General features: G+C 40.6%; 2 protein-coding genes across 7 annotated transcripts; both read left to right on the forward strand.

Annotated features, from left to right (window-relative positions):
* Positions 1 to 206: 206 nt before the first annotated feature.
* Positions 207 to 7,109, forward strand: taldo1 (transaldolase 1). 2 transcript variants are annotated; one of them, XM_047042664.1, is made up of 8 exons: positions 207 to 455; positions 2,650 to 2,773; positions 2,854 to 2,964; positions 3,390 to 3,521; positions 5,448 to 5,623; positions 5,747 to 5,944; positions 6,379 to 6,524; positions 6,662 to 7,109. In XM_047042664.1, the coding sequence occupies exons 1-8, from the start codon at positions 356 to 358 to the stop codon at positions 6,692 to 6,694; spliced, it is 1,020 nt and encodes a 339-aa protein (XP_046898620.1). In that variant the 5' UTR covers positions 207 to 355; the 3' UTR covers positions 6,695 to 7,109. The 2 variants fall into 2 exon arrangements, with proteins under 2 accessions (XP_046898620.1, XP_046898621.1); XM_047042665.1 differs by having other exon boundaries at positions 2,857 to 2,964.
* A 1,777-nt stretch (positions 7,110 to 8,886) lies between these two features.
* On the forward strand, positions 8,887 to 24,870 carry LOC124481474 (paired amphipathic helix protein Sin3a-like). 5 transcript variants are annotated; one of them, XM_047041410.1, is made up of 21 exons: positions 8,887 to 9,099; positions 11,014 to 11,221; positions 12,381 to 12,563; positions 12,681 to 12,787; positions 13,127 to 13,436; positions 13,567 to 13,827; positions 13,948 to 14,100; positions 14,250 to 14,405; positions 14,579 to 14,665; positions 14,876 to 14,994; positions 15,188 to 15,398; positions 15,517 to 15,633; positions 15,785 to 16,023; positions 16,141 to 16,324; positions 16,729 to 17,338; positions 17,742 to 17,911; positions 18,202 to 18,375; positions 18,654 to 18,746; positions 19,335 to 19,429; positions 21,993 to 22,200; positions 22,425 to 24,870. In XM_047041410.1, exons 2-21 carry the CDS (start codon positions 11,036 to 11,038, stop codon positions 22,641 to 22,643), a joined length of 3,882 nt encoding a protein of 1,293 aa, XP_046897366.1. In that variant the 5' UTR covers positions 8,887 to 9,099; positions 11,014 to 11,035; the 3' UTR covers positions 22,644 to 24,870. The 5 variants fall into 5 exon arrangements, with proteins under 5 accessions (XP_046897366.1, XP_046897369.1, XP_046897367.1 ...); XM_047041413.1 differs by having other exon boundaries at positions 8,894 to 9,099; positions 16,756 to 17,338; XM_047041411.1 differs by having other exon boundaries at positions 8,894 to 9,099; positions 14,582 to 14,665.
* Positions 24,871 to 24,933: the final 63 nt, after the last annotated feature.

Raw genomic sequence — 24,933 nt, forward strand, 5'->3', positions numbered from 1 at the left:
AGACACTCTACTGCATTTAGCCCTATAAGCATGCATTACTGTATGCTTGGACGCCAAATAAACATGCTAAATGTATGTGTAATCAAACGGTTATTGTTTATGTCTGATATGTAATACTTTCAAACTTAAATGACATATTTCCTTGTCGTATAAGACGCCTATTTTGAGCACTAAAGTGTCTTGCAGTGGGAGGTGTGTAAGCAAGTATTGCTCTCCATTGGTCGAGAGATCAGCTGGTGTCTCCCCATCTTGCATCTCCTCCGAGCGCTATCGTTAAGCAACCTCAACGCGTTCTCGTCTAAAATTCTTGTCTCACGTGCTTTCTGTGTATAAAAGCTCTCCGTTTCCCCTCAACATGTCCAGTGTGTCACCAGACAAACGGCGAAAGATGGAGTCAGCGCTGGACCAACTGAAGAAATACACCGTGGTTGTGGCAGACACAGGAGATTTCAATGGTAACAGCTCGATAGTTCGAATGGCCGCGCATTATACATAGGCTAGCTAATAACATTAGCTATATGGGGACGGATATGACTGTACGTGTAATGCTAATATATGGCATATTCGGCAGTTAAATGACTGTTTGCTGCTAGCTACTGTAGTTAGTTTGTGTCGTGTTTGTAACTAGCCAGAAGTGAATCATTTTAGTGAAAGTAGCCTGTGCAAATTTAGCTAGCTAGCAAGCTAATGAGCTCGGCCTAAACTTTGGCATTCGGATGAATCAGATAATCCGATTGATGCTACTACTGTAGACTAGCTGTCCCGCGCCACGGTAGCCTAGCATGCTAGTGACTTCGGTACGAGCTGGTTTGGTTATTCAAGTTGGTTACAAACAAGACAAACCACGGATCTGTATTGTGCACAACTTGACTACAGTTGCTAACTATCTATAAACACTTATTTTTTGCTGTGTGATGACTTGTAACTACCTAGTTATGGCTACCTAGCTAATGATCAACAAACTAATTTTGCTAGCACGAAGTTTCTTTGACTGCGTAATCGGCTACAAAAAACTATTGATACTGGCAACGATGGTTGACTGAGCTAGCTAAAACTACTTATTTTGCTTATTACCTGTTATTTGTATATGTACAGTTACCTTGTGTTATCAGAAATTGACACGTGGGCTAGTAGTTTTTTTTCGTACCTGATGTGCACATTTTGTTGTTGATGGTCACGCCCATGGCCATGTTTTCCTAACCAGCAAACTTCCTGTTTTAATGTATGGATTTACAAGAAGTCTTAACTAACCCAATATATATTTTCAATCAAAATGGCTAATCATAATCAGTTGTGCCTTTTTTATCAATACTTTGTCGTCTCATGCCTTGTTGGTACAAGGAAGAGGAAGTAAAAGTGAAGTAATCAGTTGCTCTTTCAATTGTGATGCAAAACAAACATTTCGCCATGCTTGCTTTGCGAGTCAGGATGACAAGACAGAAATGGTGTCTATGTAATGTAGGCTAGCTGTAATACAAACCGCAGTGACATGCTTTGTGACTTGCACAGTGTCAAGTCCTAAGTGTTTGATCTTAATGCAGGACTGGCCTTCACTTCACTCATGATCATAAAAGGGTACTTGATGCTGAATCACTTGTAAAAGGCTTTGACCATATTGTGAAAGTAACTTTAAAGCAGAGGTTTGGTTGTTTTCTTAAATGAAATGATTACAAACTCGAGTCTTAAATTTGCTAGCTTACATCCGTTGCTGTGCTCTGCCCTCCTTAGCTATCAATTTTATAGTTGGTGTAATTATCTGCTCATGACATGATGATGCTGGACCTGATGGCCTGATGTAAGCCCAAATAAATGGCACTGAATCCTCATGTAATAGCACCTTTAGGCCTCAGTGAAGGGAATAGTTAGATGAATATCTAAATTAAAGTGCAGGTTTACTTGCAGATGGATCTGCACTTCAGTTGGTCCATTTTTCTAAGAGGACTGACACCAAATCAGTTAAGGGTTTGAATGCCCATTTCTTTCATGTAGCCTACCATGTAGGCCTAATGGGAATTCTGTTTTCACACACACAGAAGGCCTTTGTTCTCATTGTAGTGTTCAGGCCAGTCCAGAGGCATTTGAAGCTGGTCCAAATTTGTCATAAAAACTGTGCCTTATCTTGATCTTGAGAAGGAGATGCTATGAGAACATCTCTACTTGAACCTTGTCAGACTGACAGCAGTGTTTACACATATATATTTTACAGGAACAAAACATAGAGAACTAACTTCGAGCATATGCTCTCTATGTATATCAGTACTGCACTACCGATGTCATTCTTATACTGTTTCTTAATTTGACAGAACGCCTCTCTTCAAATAAAAAAAATCTAGTAATTCAGTAGCTTATCATAATTGCTGCGTCTGGGTCAGAACCCACATGCGAGTTTGGTTTAATAGGCTGGGCATAATATTTGTCAGTGTCTTTTAATTTATTTTGAGGAATTCAGATGTGAAACTGTGACTACATACATTTGGCTAGGTTCTTGTGAGGGCAGGAATTGAGGAAATGCAGTCTTTTGTAACAAACAATAAAAAGGAATTCAAAAGAAGTTGTCCCACTAACCTTTGTGTGCTAATATCTGCTTGTGTCATATTTTTCAATTGGTCAACTTCCACTTTGTTTTGTTTTTCCAATTTCCCCTATTAGCTATTGAGGAGTACAAGCCCCAAGATGCCACCACCAACCCATCTCTTATTTTGGCTGCTGCCAAGATGCCTGCCTACCAACATTTACTTGACCAGGCCATCAAATATGGCATTGCCAAGGGCGGGTAGGATTGGTATTCATCTCACCACCTGGGGGGGGGTGTCTACAGGGCAAGAACATTTCTAATGCTACGTTTCTGTCCAGCAGATCTGAAGAGGTCCAGGTGACCAACACCATGGACAAGTTGTTTGTGAGCTTTGGCTTGGAGATTCTAAAGAAGATCCCAGGAAGGGTCTCCACGGAGGTGGATGCCAGGTACTAGAAACCCTCTGGTCTCTGAGCTAGCAACTGCAGTCTGTACTGTTGGTTTTACTTCCTTCATGTTTACAGCATAAGAGAAAAAGAATCCTAGACAGCTAATCCAGTCCCACAGGGTAGCAATTAATCATGCCAATAGCAATCATGTATTGTAATGTTGCACATTCAAAAGGTAGCCAAAGGTAAAGTTATTACATTTAAGAACATTAGTCTCAAATTACCCATTCCCAACTTTCAAGCAAAGTTTGTTTTCAAATACACGTTACATGACATGCTAACCTACCTACACTTAGAAGCATGATTTGCCGGAAATGGCAGAAGGGTAGATGCCTTTCTTTATACACTGTAATGCTCTTACAGACGTATTTGTTTAAACGTACAATTTGAGACTGCATGATCACTAATACATCCTCCGACTTCAGGCTCTCCTATGATAAAGACGAGATGGTGGCAAGGGCCCTGAGGCTCATTGCTTTGTATGAAGAGGCTGGAATTAGCAAGGAACGCATTCTCATTAAACTGTCCTCAACATGGGAAGGCATCCAGGCTGGCAGGTGTGTCCCTAATATTTTCATTAATCATGAACTTTTGTCTTAAGTTTTTACACTTAAAATGTGTTTGAGATCCAACACTCATTCATTTAGATGTACAGTGCCCTCCAAAAGTATTGGAACAGTGAGGCCAATTCCTTTATTTTTGCTGTAGACTGAAAACATTTGGGCTTGACATCAAACGATGAATGTGAAACCAGAGATCAACGTTTCAGCTTTTATTTCCAGGTATTTACATCAGGATCTGATGCACAAATTAGAAAATATCACCTTTTTGTTCGAACCCACCCATTTGTCACGTGAGCAAAAGTATTGGAACATATGACTGACAGGTGTGTTTTGTTGCCCAGGTGTGTCCTATTACATACATTATTCAATCAATAAATACCACTGAATGTCTACACTCAGGTTCAGATTGGGTAAGATAGGTTTTGTCTATGCAGACTGTATTCAGAGGTGAAAACAACATGAAAACCGGAGCGCTGTCTTTGGGTGAAAAACAAGCAATTGTGAGTCTTAGAGAAGATGGAAAATCAATCAGAGCCATTGCAGAAACATTGGCCATAGCCAGTACAACCATTTGGAATGTCCTGAAGAAGAAGAAAACTACTGGTGTACTAAGTAACAGACGTCGAACAGGTAGACCAAGGAAAACATCAGCAGTTGATGACAGAAACATTGTGAGAGCTGTAAAGAAAGACCCTAAAACAACTGTTAGTGAGATCAGCAACAACCTCCAGATGGCAGGAGTGAAGGTATCACTATCTACTGTTCGCAGAAGACTTCATGAACAAAAGTACAAGGGCTACACCAGAAGATGCAAACCACTCATTAGCAAGAAGAATAGGAAGGCCAGGCTGGAATTTGCCAAAAAGTACAGAGATGAACCTCAAAAATTCTGGGACAAAGTTTTATGGACTGATGAGACAAAGATTAACTTTTACCAAAGTGATGGAAAGGCTAAAGTTTGGAGAAAGAAAGGAACTGCTCATGATCCCAAACACACAAGCTCATCTGTGAAACACGGTGGAGGTAATGTCATGGCTTGGGCTTGCATGGCTTCTTCTAGGACGGGCTCATTAATCTTCATTGAGGATGTAACACATGATGGCAGCAGCAAAATGAACTCGGAAGTCTACAGAAACATTTTGTCTGCCAATTTAAGGAAAGATGCAACCAAACTGATTGGCAGAGCCTTCATCATGCAGCAAGATAACGACCCAAAACACACTGCCAAAACAACAAAGGAGTTCATCAGGGGCAAGAAATGGAAGGTATTAGACTGGCCAAGTCAATCTCCAGACTTAAACCCTATAGAGCATGCATTTTACCTGCTTAAGAGGAGACTGAAGGGAGGAACCCCACAAAACAAACAACAACTGAAAGAGGCTGCAGTGAAAGCCTGGGAAAGCATCAAAAAGGAAGAATGCAAAAGTTTGGTGACGTCAATGGGTCACAGACTTGCTGCAGTTATTGAAAGCAAAGGATTTGCAACTAAATATTAAGTCTTATTCACTTAAATATGTTTTAAGTATATCTGTTCCAATACTTTTGCTCACATGACAAATGGGTGGATTCAAACAAAATGTGATATTTTCTTAGTTGTGCATCAGATCCTGATGTAAATACCTGGAAATAAAAGCTGAAACGTTGATCTCTGGTCTCACGTTCATTATTTGATGTCAAGCCCAAATGTTTTCAGTCTACAGCAAAAATAAAGGAATTCGCCTCACTGTTCCAATACTTTTGGAGGGCACTGTATTTTAAACTGGTTTATAATCCATAATATGCAATTGTTGTTATATGTATCATATCAAGTACGGTCTTCCTTTTTTTTCAAATTTTACTGACATTTTGCCTAAAGCAACAATATGAGTGAACATTAACCTTGTCAGTGTCCTTCAACTGCCCACCTGCATGTCTTTGCAGAGAGCTGGAGGAGAAGCATGGGGTCCACTGCAACATGACACTGCTGTTCTCCTTCGCCCAGGCGGTGGCCTGCGCCGAGGCTAAAGTCACACTGATCTCACCCTTCGTGGGCCGTATTCTGGACTGGCATAAAGAGAACTCAGATCGTAAGAGCTACGAGCCCCATGAGGACCCAGGTATAGGACTTCTATCTTGGTATAAATGGATGTATTGTGAGTCAAATTCTTTGTCCATAGGCTCACTTTAACCATCAAAGTACAATCCTTTTTTTCTTTTTCTTACCTTTTCTACCTGTCTAGGAGTGGTCAGCGTGACCAAGATCTACAACTACTATAAAAAGTATGGTTACAGCACAGTAGTTATGGGTGCCTCCTTCAGGAACGTTGGTGAAGTGAAGGCCCTTGCTGGCTGTGACCTGCTGACCATCTCACCTAGCCTGCTGGGAGAACTGACCCAGGACCATGCTGTAGTAAAGCCAGCACTCACGCTGCAGAATGGTATGAAATCTATTCTTTTAAGGATGTGGAGGAGGCAGCATAAACATGCCCCACATGGTGCCCTGTATTATTAATTTCATACTTGTATTGAGTTGTATGTAGTGATACAGGGGTAAAGTTAGCATTGTACTTGTAGAAATGGAATGAGAAAAATTAGACCTACTCCAAACAAGACATTTGGTGTTCTTATTTGCTCTCCGAATGCAAAAGCTTTTAAAGGACAGGCTACAAGTCAAATTATGTTGATGAAAGTCCTGGTAACATTGTTTTGATGAAGTCCTGGTATTAATGTAGCTTTGTTATATGATAGTTGCAGTATTCAAAGCCAATTAAGGACATTGTTAGACAGGCCCCCTCAGACTTTCTGATGACAATCCTAAATTTGACTGTGCTGTAATCATTCAATTCAAAAAATTTTTTTAAACTCTTCCCAGCCAAGGCCTGTGATGTAGAGAAGGTGCACCTGGATGAGAAAGACTTCCGTTGGCAGCACAACGAAGATCGCATGGCCGTGGAAAAGCTCTCAGATGGCATTCGCAAATTTGCTGCTGATGCCATCAAGCTGGAAACCATGATTAAGGTAAAATGGAACTGGATTTTTCTATTTCTCTTACCATTTGTCAACCACTCAGTGGATCTGCTTTTTTTAGTCAGTTGACATTCTTTGCTTCTGCTATTCTGAAGTCTTTCTGATGGTATGTCTTCTCTTCTCCACAGGAGAAAATGCTGAATGTGAAAAACGGCCAGTAGAGAACTGTCAGTAGCCTTGGGATGGACTTCTACCACTTTGTGGGAATCTAAGGGACCAAACTCCTATCCTCCCCTTAAGCCCTTTTGATGGGCCCCACTGAACAGATGCCTCATGCCCCTTTTAAGTAATGCTGAGTTCGTAAAGTTAGGACAGCACTGATTTAAATGATCTGGAAGTAAGAAAATAAATGGTAGTTGCCCCTGGAAATTTGATCTGAAGGAAATAACACTGTAGTCATACTTGGCCCAGGCTTAGAGGTGACCTGTGTCAGGTCATTTGCACACAATGTTTGTTTTGCTTCTCAGGCCCGGAGGTTGATCTAATAACCCACACTGTAACAATTATGACATTCCTTAATATAATCAGAATTAAATATTTTTTTCTGAATCAATTAAACTGACTCCTTGTTGAGAAGTCTTGTCTTATGTCTTTCATAATCTTTTTGCCTCCAAAACAGGTGTAAGGCTTGGCACTGTAGTAAACCAGCCTGGTGGACTGTTTTTCTGGCAAATGAATGTGGCCAGGCTATCCATAAGTTAGTTACTTAGGGACACAATTATTTCTGTAGATCCAAGAAATTCTGTAAAAGATTTAAGCCGTTAATCTATGGAGAACACATTGGTGATACAATAGAAAGCTTCCTCATCCATGTAGTGTCACTTCACCTATCCAAACTGCAGGCATTGGTTAAGACTGCATCCTGAACTGCATATTTGTACTTATTTGTAATAAATGTATTATATATATATATATATATATATATATATATATATATAGCAATACTGTAGGATGCTGTATACATATACAGTTGCAATGCCGTTTAAGCTACCAACCAAAAATTGTGGTTTCAGAATAGTAAACCATCATGGCTTGCATACTGCAAAATGTGACCGGATGCAGTAGGGCATCTTGGTATTTTTGGCGTAGTGCATTTGACATACTATGTACTAGGATGTTCTATTTAGTATACCTGAACTATTTGGTAAGGTCGGATGGGTATTGGGAAGCACCAGCAGATAATTGTCTCTCCAGACTGCAACATGAAATCCACAAGGTGGCTCCAAACCATGCATTGGGAATGGGCCCAACCTACCACACTTTGTCCCAGAAATTCCTGATAATTGATGCAAAAGGGTACAGATGAATACGACGTGCTGAGGTATTATTAATGTCCACTAATATTTATCTTATGTCTGTCAGGTGGACTTCAAAGATGTTGATGACCATTTCTGTCAGGTCAGATTGATGGTTACAATACATTTTGTGTGGTTTCATTCAAAAAACTAATGTATCTTTTTCGTTATACAGCATATGGGAAATGGTGGTCTGTGCTGATTTGTCATCCCAGCCTTAAGTGAGCTTTGGTCAGCAAGGGTTCCTGGAGTTGTGAAAACCACATATTAGACAATAAATTGTGGCTAAATCCAGACATTTTAGTAGGTACTACCGCAGAACATGCTGTTGCAACCAATAAATATGTGCAACCATTTTGGGACACACTGTCATGGCATATACACCCCCTTCCTGTCCCCCCTCTATGTTTATGTCCAGACAGCATTTAACATGTTCCATCAAAGCTGGGACCATATCTTCCCCTCCTTTCTGATGCCTAAACCCGAAGGCCCCTGTACATCCTCACCATGCAGACAAAAGAGGTATTTGGCATTGTCTCTCTGGCCTTGAGTTTCACATCAGTAAAACTGCACCTGTTGAACTGAAAAGTCACTGAACGATGTGTATAAATGATCATGTTGTTGCAGAAAGGTAACAAACAGACTGCAGCCACAATTGGAGTTTTATAATTGTAATGCTTACAAGATGCTTGTAAGACAACCCACATGAATCTACTTTTGATAAATATAAAATTGTAACATGTGCCTGCCTTACATGACCCATCGACATTTACACATAAAGCTGTTGGATAAAATGCGTGATTGACTGAGATGGCAATCTCTAGTCACAAAAAAAGGCACAGCCAGCTCGGCAATACGAAGTGTTCAATAGAACGGCAAGTGTACAAATTGTCACACATCTAATCCACACATTCACGTATACATGCAACATCCATGCTGGCAAATACAGGAAGGATTCTCTGTCTCTACTGTCTCTGGGTAAGCAGCCCACTGTACACGACTGACCAATTGTAGTTTAGAATAGGAGGAGACTAACCCGCCTTCTTTGGAACCACGCCTCTGACTGTTCAAGGAACGTAGCCAGTGCTTCAGATTGTTGTTAGCGGTTTTGCTATCACGAGCCGTTCTTTTTCCAGACATTTCAATTGAAGATTGTACCATCAACTTTGAACAGCTTTGAAACTAAGTCTTCGTGCAAGTTTTTGTGAAGTCAACTAACTGTATCCGACTACATTTGTGCGACGAGTTGGTGTTGGCGGTGGTCTTGCGAGGTAAGTTTTAGCCCTCTCTCGAAGGCTTGTTCGCTAGCTACCTGCTAGCAAGCAAACACCATAGCTAGCTTAGTTTATTTGGATCTCGCTTACGTTAAGTGACGGAGCGAGCTCTGCTAGCTACATAACCTTGTCAACGTGACCAAATATCTTATTGACATTTCATAGCGTTTTAGACATTTGCTAATCGATTCCCTTAACGAATTTATGTTGCCGTCCACAAAATGTAGCTGGTTAGCTAGCTATCGACTTAAGCTATGCTACTTTCGACAATTTTACTGACTAGCTAGCAAAGTAGCTTTTTTTGCCGTCGTGTGTACCGTGGTGGCTATCATTAGCAACCTACAACAGCTTGAGTTGGCCAGTCTTCTTTCTAACCCTGGACAGATGATCTTGAACAGCGTATGGGTTTGTTGTGCAGTACAAGCTAATTATGTGTTACCAGATTCACGGTAGGAAATTGCAATGATCTGCTGCAACCAGTTGGCCAGCTTGGCCGAGCTAGTAGTAGGGTAGTTGCTAACGGAGAATGTGGCTAGGCTAGCCAGTCAGACTGTTGATTTGTTATTGTTACACCTTGAAAAATGGCACAATTGATCGTTTGAAGACACATCCAGTTTGTTTAATATTTCAGTTAAAATGTTGAATCTATGTAAACCAGCTGGTGGGGCAACAGTTGCAAAAACACTTTTGACCTGACATCGCTAGCTAGCCACAAGTTCGGGCGCGCTCGAGAGTAGCTAGCAAACATAGCGCAGCTAGTTGTGCAGAACCAGCAGTCCGATGATGGCGTCAAGTACTGGAAGGAGGGGGATGGGCAGGTCTAACGTCAGCGATAGTGTGGCGGCGCTGTTTGTGTGGCTAGCTAGCTTTGGGAAGCGTTGGATTTCCACTCTTAATGTAATGTTAACCAGCACTGGCTCAGTAGTAAAGTGTTTTGTTCCGTTTCTTAAAGGCTCAAGTTCGACTTTTCTTGCTCTTGTTGTCGATGTGGCCCGCCTTTATGTTTTCTACCTTGTATACGATCAATGTTGTAACACCCCTACTACCAGACTAGCAATGCACGTAGTAACACATCTCTATCAACGTTGGCTGGCTTGACGCCATACAAGTAACATTTTGTGTCTGCTAAATGAATACATTTTAATGTCACCATGCCATGTACCTAGCTGCTTACCACCGCTCCGTATCACTAACTAGCATTGTTCCACAACTACGTTCTGCAAACCATTAGCTTTCTTCTTATTTATCCACTAGTAATTTACCTATTTAGGTTACCTTTTGAGTCGCTGTAAAATTGTAATTTAATACCCCAAGTAGCTAAGTATTGCCAGGTGTTGTACGGATTTTGACAGGGGTTAGCGTTGTTGCTAAAAGTTAGCTCTACGCTCCGTTAGCTATGTTGTAGTATACATTTTAAATGGAGTGACGTGGACTAGCCTATATCATGGTCCCTGTTTCAAGATAGTTAGATTACTTCATATTGTAACTGAGAGAACTGCTCAGAACAAAATTATAGGACATGCAAAAAATCTCTGATAATGCAGTGTGATATTTCTGTTTTCTTCTAAAGGCAAAGTCTCATACCCAGGACTAGCTGATCCGTAGAGTCAGTTGTTTGTTACATGTAACTTACTCAAAAGTTGCATTTATATATAGATAAACCATTGTCCAAATATTGTTTGACTATATTCAGGCTTTGAACAAATTGTGGAATCCACCCTGTGAACAGCACGTGTATATATGGTATTGATTTTGGTGTAAATGTTGTGGTGAGGAACTTTTGGCAGAATGTTTTTAGCTGTGCTTTGAACCTATGATGCTTTATAAACACCATCTCCTCCTTTTACATTCACATTTTAGTTTATAACTGGACTATGCTAACTATTTCATGTATATGTTTATGATTTCCAGCCCCTTTGAGTATGAGTATACAATGAAGCGGCGCTTGGAGGAACAGGAAACGGTATTTGCGTCTCAGCAGCGTCGTCTCCCAGTCCCAGGCACCGCAGAAGCTTTCCAGCACAGAGTCCTAGCCCCAGCCCCAGCTACATACGAAGCAGTCTCAGACAACATGCAGCCTTCCACTGGCATCCAGTACTCAATTCCCCAGGGCTATCAGGTATGGTTTGGTCTGCTCCTCTTTATTTTGGCTGCACATTAAGTCATTTTCTAACACAGAACATACTGGTGTTTCCCACACATAGACAAATTTGTGGCGGTGCGCCAGAGAATCAACATCGGCCGTCATATATTGCGTTTCGTTATTATATATATTTTGAACGCTATTTAAAACGCACAGCGTATTCATTCAGCTGCATTTCCTTTCCCTGCTCTCCCTCCGTCTCTGTCACTCACGCGTCTCTCTCAAGTCTCTCTCAAATACACACACACAGTCACAACATCAGCACAGGGTAGCAACGACGCATAGATTCGCCCTTCTAGTAAGACAAACAGCTATATCAGCGAGCCTTCAGCATTAGTACCATAGCTAAAAGTCTCTGCTAGACAAGTGGGTTCCTCTTCGTTCTTTTGGTGAGCAGTCTCACAAGCCCTACTTACCCGTCATCATGGAGCCGACCAGCTAAATAGTTATTCAGCACTAGCGTTGCTACCTGCATATATATAGAACTTGTGAACAATATTTTCAGACTTCAACCAGTGCTGCTCAAGCAGAAGGACAGGGTCAGAGAGAGAAAGAGATAGATTCGTTAGGCATTGAAGAAAGAGTAGGAGAGGAGGACAGCATCCAACATGCTGCTGTCAGAGAGCCAGCTAAAGCAACAGGTAAGGTGGACAAACAGAGGCAGAAACAGGCAGCTAAGAAAGTAGGACTCAGGACAAGGGAACTAATTTCTAGTCTTTGGTTTCTGCCAGATTGGACTGGAATGGGGTGTGAATTTTGTTTAGGGTGTTAAAAGTGTGGTGTGTGAAGGTGTGAATCATTTTTGGTTAATATCTAAGTTCTGTGTAACAAATTATCACCCAAGGAATTATTGTCAAGAACACGCCCCCCCCCCCCCCCCCCCCCCCCCCGTCAGAAATGGGGCGACCCCCCCACAAATTGCGTTCTTATCTGTGGGAAACACTGCATACCCTTTTGTACTGGACATGAATGGATTTAACAAGTACTCCCACCGGCTCTCTTAGTGACAGTTTAAAGTTGCTGGCATATTGTTATACCTGTCACCTACACTCATGTCACAACAATGAAAGGTAAGGCTCAGGGCCATAAATGTAGGTGACCAATACAAATTAAATGTTTTCCCTCTTATTTTCAGGTTCCTACCATGCCCCAGAGTTCCAGTGGACACGGACATGCCAACAGTCCTGCCGCACATGTAGGGCCTCATCCCCACAGCCCAGCAGTCCAATCCCAAGGGCCTGCAGTGGTCCAAAGCCACACCCACCCCCCTGCCCCCATGGCTGCATCACAGGGACAGCAGCAGTTTCAAAGACTGAAGGTGCAACTAATTTACTTAACATCTAACAATAAGAACATATGTCTCAGGTTATAACTAGGTTTATGGTTACATTTAACTACATCTGTAATTAATGCTACTGTGAAATCTTGTTTACAGGTTGAAGATGCCTTGTCCTATCTGGATCAAGTAAAATTGCAGTTTGGGAATCAGCCTCAAGTTTATAACGACTTCCTTGATATCATGAAGGAGTTTAAGTCCCAGAGGTTGGTTGCAGTTTTGTAGTGTCTGTATTGCGCTACCTCTTGAGTTATATTGTTACTTATTTTACTCTTATTGAATGTTTGTAATTTGTATAAATATAGTATAAATGTGCATGTGGGGTTCGGGGCGGGAAGTTTGACTGTCTTTTATGGAGTCTTTTTTTGTGCTTTTGTTCGGCACCTCGATCAGCCTTGCTGTGTTAGTGTGCTTTATAAACAAAATGTACTTACTTACTGTACAATTATGGAAATTTCATAGTGCTGCAATCCCGCTAAAATGATGTGAAGATGCATTTTGTTGAAATTGGGTGCTAACCAATTCCCCCCCCCTTACCTTTACAGTATTGATACTCCAGGAGTGATTGGCCGAGTATCCCAGCTCTTCAAGGGACACCCTGATCTCATAATGGGCTTCAACACTTTCCTGCCACCGGGCTTTAAGATTGAGGTCCAGACCAATGACCTGGTCAATGTAACCACACCGGGTCAGATCCACTACATCACACCCCATGGGATCTCAGTCCAAAACATTCCTGTGACAGGACCTCCCAGTCAGCCAGTGCCCCATCACCAGGCCCTACCACAACCTGGGCCTCCCACCTCTGCTGCCCCAGCACTGCCCTCTCAGCCAACACCAGCCAAGACGAGCAAGGTCCTTCTTACTCAAGTTACAGCATCAAAAAGTGTATTTGAAATGCATTCAGTGTTGTCCTATTTATTATTACTAACAGATGTTTATATCGGAAGGAAGAGCTCATTGTAATTTCCCCATCTCTCAACAGCCGATTCAGTCTCCAGCTCTAACCCCAACCAGCCAGCCCAACCCATCTATCCCTTCATATGCCTCCCCTCGCTCCCCTTCAGTCCAGTCTCACACACCAGTGAGCAGCACACCCTCCAGTGGCCCACCTCTGCAAAACAACCAGCCTGTTGAGTTCAACCATGCCATCAATTACGTAAACAAGATAAAAAACCGTTTCCAGGGCCAGCCCGACATCTATAAAGCTTTCCTGGAAATTCTGCACACTTACCAGGTCAGAACAGTGAGTGATGCGCACAGGCAGCATTTATATCTGCATGCTGGGCTTAAGTTCAACATGTTTTAATGTTTACAGGAAGAAAATCCACCATAATTCCTAAAGGTGATCTTTGATATTTTACAGAAGGAGCAGCGCAATGCTAAAGAAGCAGGGGGAAACTACACTCCAGCGCTAACAGAGCAGGAGGTCTACGCTCAGGTAGCAAGACTTTTCAAGAACCAGGACGACCTGCTGTCAGAATTTGGCCAATTCTTACCAGATGCAAACAGTTCAGTGGTGAGTCTTGAGCAAAAACGAAGCGGTTTGCACTGTAAGTGATGCTGTTTGCAAGTTATTTCTTGTATATAATACGCTTTATGAAAAGACACCAAAACCAGCCCTACGGGTTGAGAATTGTTGCTCAAATGGTACAATTGTTTCCTCAGCTTTTGAGCAAGACCACAGCAGACCGGGCAGAATCTGTGCGCAACGACCATGGGGGGACGGTTAAGAGACCCTTATTGAACAATAAGCAAAGGCTTAATCAGAATGGCCTTCCAATCCGGAGGCACTCTGGAGTGGGTGCCACTCCCCCAGTCAAGGTAAACCCTTTCTTATTAAATAAGAAAAGACACCACAAGATTGTAACATTGTTATTTATGTGTAATTTTATTGCACCCTAACCCGTAATTAATTAAGAACATCAATTTTGAGCAGATCATGTGTTATCATTTGTAATACTCATTTTGATATTAATTATTTGACTTGACTACAGAAGAAACCCAAGTTGATGGGGAAAGATCATGCCACAGCAGAAGTCGGCAAACATAGTTGTGGCACAGAGTCTCTCTTCTTTGAAAAGGTTACTATCTACAGTTAATTTTGTGTTTATTTTCTAGTGTTTAACATTTTATGCAGATGAATGAAATGTGATCATATTTATTTTAATTTTAAACTTAAATACCACATTTTCAAAATCCATCCATGTCTGTGCCTGAGAATGTCTGCTTTACCCACAGAGTTTTCTCTGATATATGCCGTAATGGTTGTGTGTGTGTGTGCTATTCCACAGGTGAGGAAAGCCCTCCGGAGCTCCGAGGCCTACGACAACTTCCTGCGATGTCTGCTCATCTTCAACCAGGAAGTGATCTCTCGGGCAGAGTTGGTTCAGCTTGTTATACCATTCCTGGGGTAAGCATACAGAGTCATGTTTTCAGAGTCGAAGCGTTTTACTGAACAAACAAAAAAGATACTAACAAATGTACAAGTAGCATTGTTCGAATCTTGGTTTTCATGATTACAATTATATGAAAGTATGCAAACTTTTTGGATATTTACATAGCTGACTATGGATGGGTAACACGTTTTGGAATGACATTCACAGAAAATTCCCAGAACTTTTCACTTGGTTCAAGAACTTCTTGGGCTACAGAGAGTCCACACACATCGAGAGCTTTCCCAAAGAAAGAGCAACCGAGGGCATTGCAATGGAGATTGACTATGCTTCTTGTAAGAGGCTGGGCTCTAGCTACAGGGCACTGCCTAAGAGCTACCAGCAACCCAAGTGCACAGGGAGGACTCCACTGTGCAAGGAAGTGAGTTTTCTGAGAGGTTTATAGAACTTTTGAGCTGGTATTTCGATGGCCTTTTGGTTCTGCTCATGTTATGGAAAGTTCTCTTTTTATATTTTTTAATAAATCCATTCCCTATCAGGTTCTCAACGATACTTGGGTGTCCTTCCCTTCATGGTCAGAGGACTCTACCTTCGTCAGTTCCAAGAAGACTCAATACGAGGAGCATATTTACAGATGTGAAGATGAGCGTTTTGAGGTGAGGGCTGTTTCCTTAAATGTCCTGTCATACATACTTTCAGAATGTTTTGGTGATGGATATCCACCATATCAGCTTGTTAAGAAGCTAGTCCTTGTGCATACTGGTAACATATTAAACCCATCGCTCTTTTCTCTCATAATCCTGTTAGCTGGATGTTGTGCTGGAGACCAACCTGGCCACCATCCGAGCCTTGGAGACAGTACAGAAGAGAATCTCGCGCATGTCGGCTGAAGAGCAGATCAAGTTCAGGCTGGACAACTCCATGGGTGGCTGCTCAGATGTCATCCACCGCAAAGCCATCCAGAGGATATACGGGGACAAGGCGTCCGACATCATTGATGGCCTCAAAAGGAACCCAGCTGTCTCCGTCCCCATTGTGCTCAAGAGGTTAGTTGTTGTGAATGCAGTTGTGCACAAATGTAGATACATTGATCTATACATTATCTATATTGATTTGTTTCAAAAACGGTTTGATGTCTGGTTCTGTTGATAATGTGTTTCCAGGTTGAAGATGAAAGAGGAGGAGTGGCGTGAAGCTCAGAGAGGTTTTAACAAGATCTGGAGGGAGCAGAACGAGAAGTATTACCTGAAATCTCTTGACCATCAAGGCATTAACTTCAAACAGAATGACACCAAGGTCTTTCGCTCAAAGACCTTACTCAATGAAATTGAGACTATATATGATGAGGTAAGAGACAGCAAGCCACATTATCACCTAGACATTTTTAAAAGACAGCCTAAAACCTACCTTTTTACCAAAGCATTCAAGTAATTTTATCTCAAAAGGCTCTACTTTTATTAGTTATATTATTGTTCTTATAGATTAGCTATTTTAATTATTACTTTTGTCAGTTGTATTATTGTTTTTATTGATTTTATGTAAAGCACCTTGAGCTACAATTCTTGTATGAAATGTGCTATATAAATAAATTCTTACTTACCTCTTTAGAATCCGATAGCAGATTTCTCTCGAGCGAGTCAATATTGTGGTCTGATGTTGGTTGGTACACATTGGGTGTATTGTTCATGATGACATGGAAATTATCAATGTTTTTGTACTCTTGTGCTTCTATATCTCCCTTTTCATTTAAGTTGGACCAACCTTTTTGTGTCCCACAGCGCCAGGAGCAAGCATCTGAAGACGCAGCCACCCCACCCAACGGCCCCCACATGACCTTGACCTATGAGGACAGTCAGATCTTGGAGGATGCCGCTGCTCTCATCATCCACCATGTCAAGAGGCAGGTGGGGATCCAGAAAGAAGACAAGTACAAGATCAAACAGATCATCCACCACTTCATCCCTGACATGCTGTTCTCCAGACGTGGGGAGCTTTCTGATGTAGAGGAAGAGGAAGATGAAGATGAGGAAGATGATGCCGAGATGGAAGAAGATGGTGCAAAGAAGCACAATGGGCTACCAGGCAGTAGCTCTGGAAAGTCTAAGCTTCTGTTCAACAACACAGGTGCCCAGAAGTTGCGAGGGCTAGATGATGCCTACAACCTGTACTATGTCAACAACAACTGGTATATCTTCCTGCGTCTGCACCAAATCCTTTGCTCCCGCTTGCTGCGCATCTATGGCCAGGCCGAGAGACAGATCGAAGAGGACTGTCGAGAGAGAGAGTGGGAAAGGGAGATCCTCGGTGTCAAACGGGATAAAAATGAGAATCCTGCCATCCAGCTCCGACTGAAGGAGCCTAGTAAGTAGAGCAACAACTTTTCTGTATGAAAAACCCAGATAGACATGATGGTAAAACAACAGGTATTTTGAAGGGAGATTGAACAATGGCAGTCCATTTATTTTTTACAATACAGTTCATTGGTGCATTATCGCCAGTGTTTCGGTATACACCGTTTAGGATGGGGGTGGGGGGGCATTTTGTCACGTTGTCTAAGCAACAAGCAGAATGTGTAACCAGCATAATACCATGTGGCACGACATTTACTCATTATGGGAAATATTATATAGAAATGCATCATAATAATAATGCATTTATTGGCTACACTTTTATCCAGTGGGAGTTTCAAACTGACATCTCTTGAGCTACTGAGCTGGCTCCTTATATAATGTTTTACTATACTCAATTGTCCTCACCCCTGCAGTGGACATTGACGTGGATGACTACTACTCAGCCTTCTTAGAGATGGTGCGAAACCTTCTGGACGGTAATATGGAACCAGCTCAGTATGAAGACTCCTTGAGGGAGATGTTTACCATCCACGCCTACATAGCATTTACCATGGATAAGCTCATCCAGAGTATTGTCCGGCAGGTTAGTCAGAACAAAGACTTTCGTTTGGACAATTATCTACCCAGGCTACTCAAGTTAAAAAGTTCTGAAAATGCATATTTATATTAATAGTTCTTTTCAATGTCCTTAATGAAGCTAGAACTTGAACAAAAGCGTGTATTTAGGCCAAGTAAGTCCTGTTTAGAAACATACCATACAACAGACCAAGGAGAACTTTGTCAGATGCCTGTAATATCTATTTGTTCCATTAATTAACCAACTTGCACCCATTTGCCATGTCGCTGTATTTTTGTTTTCGACTTAATATCCAGCTCCAGCACATTGTGAGTGATGATGTTTGTGTACGGGTGACTGACCTCTACCTGAGCGAAAGTGCCAACAAGGCTACCGGAGGCAGTCTGTCCACCCAGGCTTCCAGGACCACTATTGAGGGAGCTTACCAACGCAAAGCAGAGCAGCTCATGGCCGATGAAAACTGCTTCAAGGTACAATGAGCTTGTTCATGAATGGCCATAAGTAAAATACTGTTTTCTCATAGGACTTTGAAACGTATGTGCAAATATATACAGGGAGAACTCATTCTACTTGCATGCATTTGTGTTTATAAAAAAGGTATGGCAGGAGCCCATTGACCATTTAAATAATGTTTGTGTTTGCGCTCCAAGTTTCTGCCAACACCCTACTTGTTGTCTGCATCCCTATCCTCCACTTTCTCCCATTAACCTTTTAACACATCTTTCCATTTTAATCTTCTGTGGTCTAGCTGATATTTGTGAAGAGTCGAGCAAGTGTTAACCTGTCCGTAGAGCTGCTGGACACAGAAGAGGATAACTCTGATGAGCCTGCTGAAGCAGAGGTATGTGTGTCATCACAAATACTTAATGGAGCCTGAACTGAGTGTTTTGTATTTAAGAACTTATATTTAGTCTTTAAGAAGAAACTATGCTCCCCCCTCCCACCTTACAGTGCTATGAGTGTAATAGAAACCAAAATATCACAGAACAATAGGAATATGTCCCATTCTCTACATTACAAATATATGGTTATGCCAGATCCACACATGTTATATTGTAGTACATAACTACTAGTATAACAGTTTAAAATAGAGCAGTTATGCTAAATCTATTAAGCAGGGGGAAATGGGCAAGTGTAAGGATTTGAGGATCAAATTGTGATGGCTGGGTCATAGCATCTCCAAAACTGAAGCTCTTGTGGGGTGTTCCCGGTCTGCAGTGGTCAGTACCTATCAAAAGTGGTCCAAGGTAGGAAAAGCAAGGCTCATTGATGCATGTGGGGAGTGAAGGCTGGCTGGTGGGGTCCAATCCAACAGACAAGCTACTGTAGCCCAGATTGATGAAAAGCAAAGATGGTTCAGGAATGGTTTGAGGAATGCAACAATGAATTTTAAATATACTTTAAATATCTTTTTTTCTTTTCTGTATAGCGGTGGTCGGACTATGTGGGAAGATACCTGAACTCAGACTCGGCGTCTCCAGAGCTGCGTGAACACCTGGCCCAGAAGCCTGTGTTCCTCCCCAGGTGAGGCCTCGGCTGTGTGTCCCTCTGTCTACACACTGCCAAAATTGATGTCCTGACTAGCCTGGCACTGTTTCACACGCCAAACCAGCTGACAAAAAAGGCTGATTTCAGAACCAGTGCCAGTCCTTTTCCGATGTAATGAAGGTTCTAGGTTCTCCTTAATATCAAACCTGAGCCTCAAAGGCCCATCTGGTAAAGCACTTGTTCAAAGGTTCTGTCGTTCTAATGGACAGTCGACAGTTGACTTGCAAGTATGTTTGTTTTTATTATTTTCTCATAAAATTGCCAGTGAAGTTAGTTTAAAAAGTTGAAGGAGGAATGCTGTTAGTACCAGTCTTCCTATGTGGGTCAAAAGAAGAAGAAGAAGAAGAAGAAAAAAAATAAAAATAATAATAATAATAATTGGAAGTGAACTTCAAAAGCTTTTTTTCTCAATTTATGATCCCTCTGCCTTTTTCTCATGAAGATTGCACTTTATCTGGCCACATTTTTTAATAGGAGGGACTATTTATTTATGCATTAGTTTAGTCTCTTTTTAATGGGGCCCTTTATTTATAAGTGTTGTATTTTTTTAGACTATAGTTGTAGACTAGTGTTCATTTGAACTTTCTACTTTTCCAACTGAAAAGCTATCAAATCATTGGGTTTGAGTATTGAAAATGTATTGCATTTCATGCAATTTTTATTGTGCAGATAGGGCATCTACATTGGTTTGATACATGAACTTAAAAGTAAAAGCCTATAGGTTTACTTTACACATTTCTTATGTAAGTATGGGAGTATTTTTATACCGTCACATATTGGAGTTCTGTACAACAACTATTTTCTCTGTTAGAATAAATCTATTTAGTTGAGCTTAGTCTATATGAACAAATTATGGTATACCCCATCTCATGATTTAATGTGATGTCACATCAGCTATTTTCTTAGTGTGACATTGAGATGAGACTGAATGAAACCATGCCTGTAAAGGCCAACAGTGAAAATATATCAGAGAAAAAAATTCGGATTAAAGTATACTTTCTTTTTCAACTTACTATCATTAGATGCCCTATGTTTGTGATTGTATTCATATGAGACGTCCTGTATGTGACTTATTTAATCACTGTTTAGATAACTGTAAATGTTGTACGATTTGAAAGTTTGGGTGTTCGGTGTACTCAATATAATGTGTAAAACAATTTAAGGATACAGTGCACTCCCGTTGCAATTTTTGTTGTGGGTGAGGTTTTATACAAGTTTTCAAGTGCTGATAACTCATGAAAACGCTGGTCAAGCACACATCTGCAACACTTGTACAGAAGAGGGGCTTGTGAATAAAATGGTCTGAATTGTATGTTCAAATGTTCGTGTATTTCTTTCCAGACGTCTCAGAGCATTGCATGGAGGGTTGTTTGGGTCTTGTTTTAAGCCCCAGATGAGTGTTGCACATCAAGCCTGTCTGTCTTTGATTTTCAGTGCTTGTAGCTGTTTTTTGAGATGGCTGTCCATAACCATAAACATTTCAATGGGCTGGGGGGAAAACCAGACAAAAGAGAAAATCTTATTCAGTTTTCCTCTTTTAACCCCATTGCTTAATTTGGTACTTGTCTTGACAAGATATGATTTATCAGTGCTCTCACCCACATCTTTTGTTTTTCATATTAAATATGAGGTCGGTGCGAAAGAACCTTTTCCGTAGAAATACTTTGAACAGCAGTAAAAAAAACAAAAAAAAACAGCAGTTTGTTTTGCAGTTCAGTTTGGTCCTCATTGCATGATCATAACGCTCTGTACATTGTCAGTGAAAGTATGTGCACATCAAAGTATATTTCAACCCATATCCTGGCTTGTTAACTCTTTTGGCGGCAATATAAAAAGTGTTGTTTGTCACATTTTATTGGAAAATTGGCTACTTCACTCTTATGTCTTTAAGTGGAGCCCTGAATGCAAAATATGCTTCATGGTTTCAGTCCTCGCTCACCTCTACCCTCTGTGGTAAGTACACATTTAAAACTTTCATTCCAGCGGGGTGTATAATTGCATTTTTTAATGCTTGCAAAATTGGATTAAATTTGATTGACCAAAATATTGTTTGCCAAGGATATTGAGACTTTAATTATAGAATCATTAAAAGAATGTTAAACGGAAGTGCACTGTACAGAAATACTGCTGCTGCTGCTGCTACAATAGAACCTCCCTCCCTAATGATTTGATTCCTTCATAAATTATCTGGACAGTTGCTACGCATGGATATCAAGCCAATTGTTTTAAGGGACAGTCCTCTCAAATTTCAGAATACTCCTTTCAAATTAAAGGGATCATGATTGTTACAATGTTGTCACAAGTTATATTACCAAAAACGTTGACTTGTGATTATCTCTTTTTTCTTTAGGTGAACGTGTTTTATTTTATACTTACACTTAGCCAGTGGTGTGTTTACATCTTTCACTATGATTTCCCGGAAATATTTAGAAATTTGCGTGAACTTTCCCTGTAAACATGACTGAGTGCTTGGTTTATGGGCACATTAAATTTATATCCGCTGCATTGTCATGTGTGTCTCTACTTTATTTTTTATCAGAAATCTCCGTCGGATTAGGAAATGCCAGAGGGGTTGGGAACAACTTCAGCAAGAGAAGATGACAAAAGGCATATCTGACAAGTCCCAGGACAGCACTGAGGACCTGAAAATGGAGTGCATGTTCAAGCTGAACTCTTACAAGATGGTGTACGTCTTCAAATCGGAGGACTACATGTACAGACGCACTGCATTGACACGAGCTCACCAGGTAAGCACCACAGCGTCTTTTTGTATTATGTCAAAGTAATATACCTATTGATTTTAGAACAATTTCGTTTTTTTTTTTTTTTTTTTCAAATGGTTCATTTTTTAATTTTTGGAACTACCATCCCCTCTTAACCTCCTTACCATTTTTAGTATTTTGATACTTACAATGTTGAGTGTTGTAGAAGGAAATGGTAGCTCACCTTATCAACTCCCATATGTCTCCAGTCACACCAACGAGTGAACACTCGCCTGCATAGACGCTTCCAAGCCTGGGTGGACACTTGGGCAAAGGAGCATGTAACCAGCGAAATGGTTGCACACAACCGCAAGTGGCTGATGGGAGAAGGGCGGGACGGTCTGCTGCCTTGCACTACAACCTGCAATCCCGAGATCCTCCATTACCTGAACATCAACAAGTACCGTGTGAAGTATGGAGCACCATAACCACCCATTCATCCTTGTATAGTATCACTTATCATTGTCAGAAAACATCCATGTGTCAGCAAGTATTTGATGCTGCCGACTGGGAAAAGTAATATAGTTGATGATTTTATTTGGACTGGTCTACTTCTGCTTGACTAAACGCCAAATTTTGGGGGCTGCCACTTTTCCATTAATTCTTAATCCCCCCATCTCCGCACCCGCTTTTAATTGTGCACTTCTGAAAATAGCTGCATTGTTGGGACTATGAACCGTAAAAGGACACGAGTAATAGAAATATGTTGAGTTTGGATTTGATCTTCCATTGTTAGCAGATGTAGATTATGATTGTAAGAACTTGAGCATATAGCATGCCATAGAGGTTTGTTGTCAAATTTCATCATACAAATTGAACTGCTCACAAGAAGTATTTTTTTTTTTCTAAGTAATTGGACATTCTGTAGCAATATTTGTGGTTTTTATAATGACCACTCATCCCAACAAATAATTGAGGAAAAAAACAAACAAAGCAAGTGTCACCATTTGCGTGATAGGAAGAACATGAATACGAGGAAGGTTTTGATCTCAAACTGTAAAGTTGTACAGGCTGTGAATGTTCTTTCCCTGTGGTGCAGGCCTGTGTGGACTATATATTGGCAGACATCTCTGGCATCATTGTTATGGAAATAGTGCACACACACACAAAAAAAACTTTGGTAGTACACCAGCTAGTCCAGCTCAGTAACATCCAGCTGCATACACACTGTCCACAACCTTCTGTAAATAGCTTGTTTATAGTTGTCTTTTTTATTACATTGATGTGTAGCGTACTCTAACAAACTTAGTATAAACCTTAGGTAGAAGTTGCAGAAAAGAAGTATATTGAAATTGCAAACATTTTAATGATGGTTTTTACCAAAGGATGTTTATTAGGCGTTTCCTTTGTGTTCTGTTATCGTGTTTTGTAGTACAAGCCTTCCTAAGCATAGCTAAGTCTTTTCATCTTGAAATCAGCAATTGGATCAGTTTCAAGACTGTTGTGTTACTGAAACATTGGCTTAAAATCTCACTCAGACTTTCTGAACAATGAATGTAGCCATCAAACAATTCATGCTTTTCAGTGTAGATGTTAGTTCTGAAAATCTGGTAAATAGGTCTTTACCGGCATAACAATGCTCTTTTCAGTCTCTGATTTGAAATGGATATTCCTTCAAAGTTGCAGTTGGTTATGGCCCCTGTTCCTTTAAACATTGTGATTGAGAAACTGGTGGGTTTTCAGCATGTAAAAGAACCTTCACTATAATGGGCTACAACATGGAACATTTGTCTTCTTACTCCTTCGACAGAGTGTGTTGACAATAAATTATGTTCCAATCTCAAAGTGGTTGCAGTATCAACAGAATTATTTGACATTATAGTTTCCTAAAGTCTAGCCAAGAGTATAAATTGTTTAAAAATCCACATAATTATTATGTGATTGTTAACCATGTAACCTCTACAAAGTCCTAAAACAACAACCAAGCAATAAATGCAAAATGCTTTATGGCAAGCTTTTGTTTTGTATAATACAAAAATGAATGTTTTCTCATGTGTTTCTAGTGACAAGGATTTATTTTATTTTCTTTTATTTTTAAAGTTTGATACAAACATCAACCAACACAAGGTTGCCCCTCAATGGATTTCTTGCTAACATATTGCACATCTTATGTCCCATGTGAACCAACCAATGAATCTAGTTCTATTGTCTGGTACCAGCTGTCAATTTGGACCTCAATTCACATTACAAATTAGGCACTAGGCCTATATGAGAAAGGAACAATGGACTAGACCACTCAACTATCATCTGACCAACCAAGTGAACTCTCAAAAGTAGACTGTACTTTTAAATCTCCAATTCAACTACCAGGAGAGCAGAGAAATAAGACCCCCACCTTCCACTCTAAATGAAATGTTTTTCAACAGTTTCAAGAAATCCTTGTGTATAAATCAGCTCTGTCAGCACTGTAACCAGCTACAGACAATCTTGGAACCGTTTATATCTTAGGACTGGTTTTTATTTTTATATATTTACTGTGTCGATACATTGAAATACAGGATAACTACCGGGCAGCTGGATTGTACATAAACACAAAGACTGCATTTGTAACCCATTTACTGTGTCTCTTTACCACCTCTTTTCTTGACTTCTATGATGTTGTATACTTTAGTGTAGTATGGTGTTTGGCATTAAACTATCCTTTGAATAGATACACTTTGGTGTCTTTGGTTTATTTTTGTTTTCTTCCTGTCCAAGAGAAGCATTTTTATACATTTG

Source organism: Hypomesus transpacificus, chromosome 19 (genome assembly GCF_021917145.1).
Source record: "Hypomesus transpacificus isolate Combined female chromosome 19, fHypTra1, whole genome shotgun sequence".
NCBI lineage: Eukaryota > Metazoa > Chordata > Actinopteri > Osmeriformes > Osmeridae > Hypomesus > Hypomesus transpacificus.

Bases quoted from the DNA above. Each gene is read 5' to 3' on its own strand.
- LOC124481474 (XM_047041410.1), top strand. From the start codon at position 11,036: ATGAAGCGGCGCTTGGAGGAACAGGAAACGGTATTTGCGTCTCAGCAG. The intron at 14,995-15,187 runs GTAAGCATACAG...TGACATTCACAG, and splicing joins CTTGTTATACCATTCCTGGG to AAAATTCCCAGAACTTTTCA. The intron at 19,430-21,992 runs GTGAGGCCTCGG...ATTTTTTATCAG, and splicing joins AAGCCTGTGTTCCTCCCCAG to AAATCTCCGTCGGATTAGGA.
- taldo1 (XM_047042664.1), top strand. From the start codon at position 356: ATGTCCAGTGTGTCACCAGACAAACGGCGAAAGATGGAGTCAGCGCTG. The intron at 456-2,649 runs GTAACAGCTCGA...TTCCCCTATTAG, and splicing joins AGACACAGGAGATTTCAATG to CTATTGAGGAGTACAAGCCC. The intron at 5,624-5,746 runs GTATAGGACTTC...CTACCTGTCTAG, and splicing joins CGAGCCCCATGAGGACCCAG to GAGTGGTCAGCGTGACCAAG.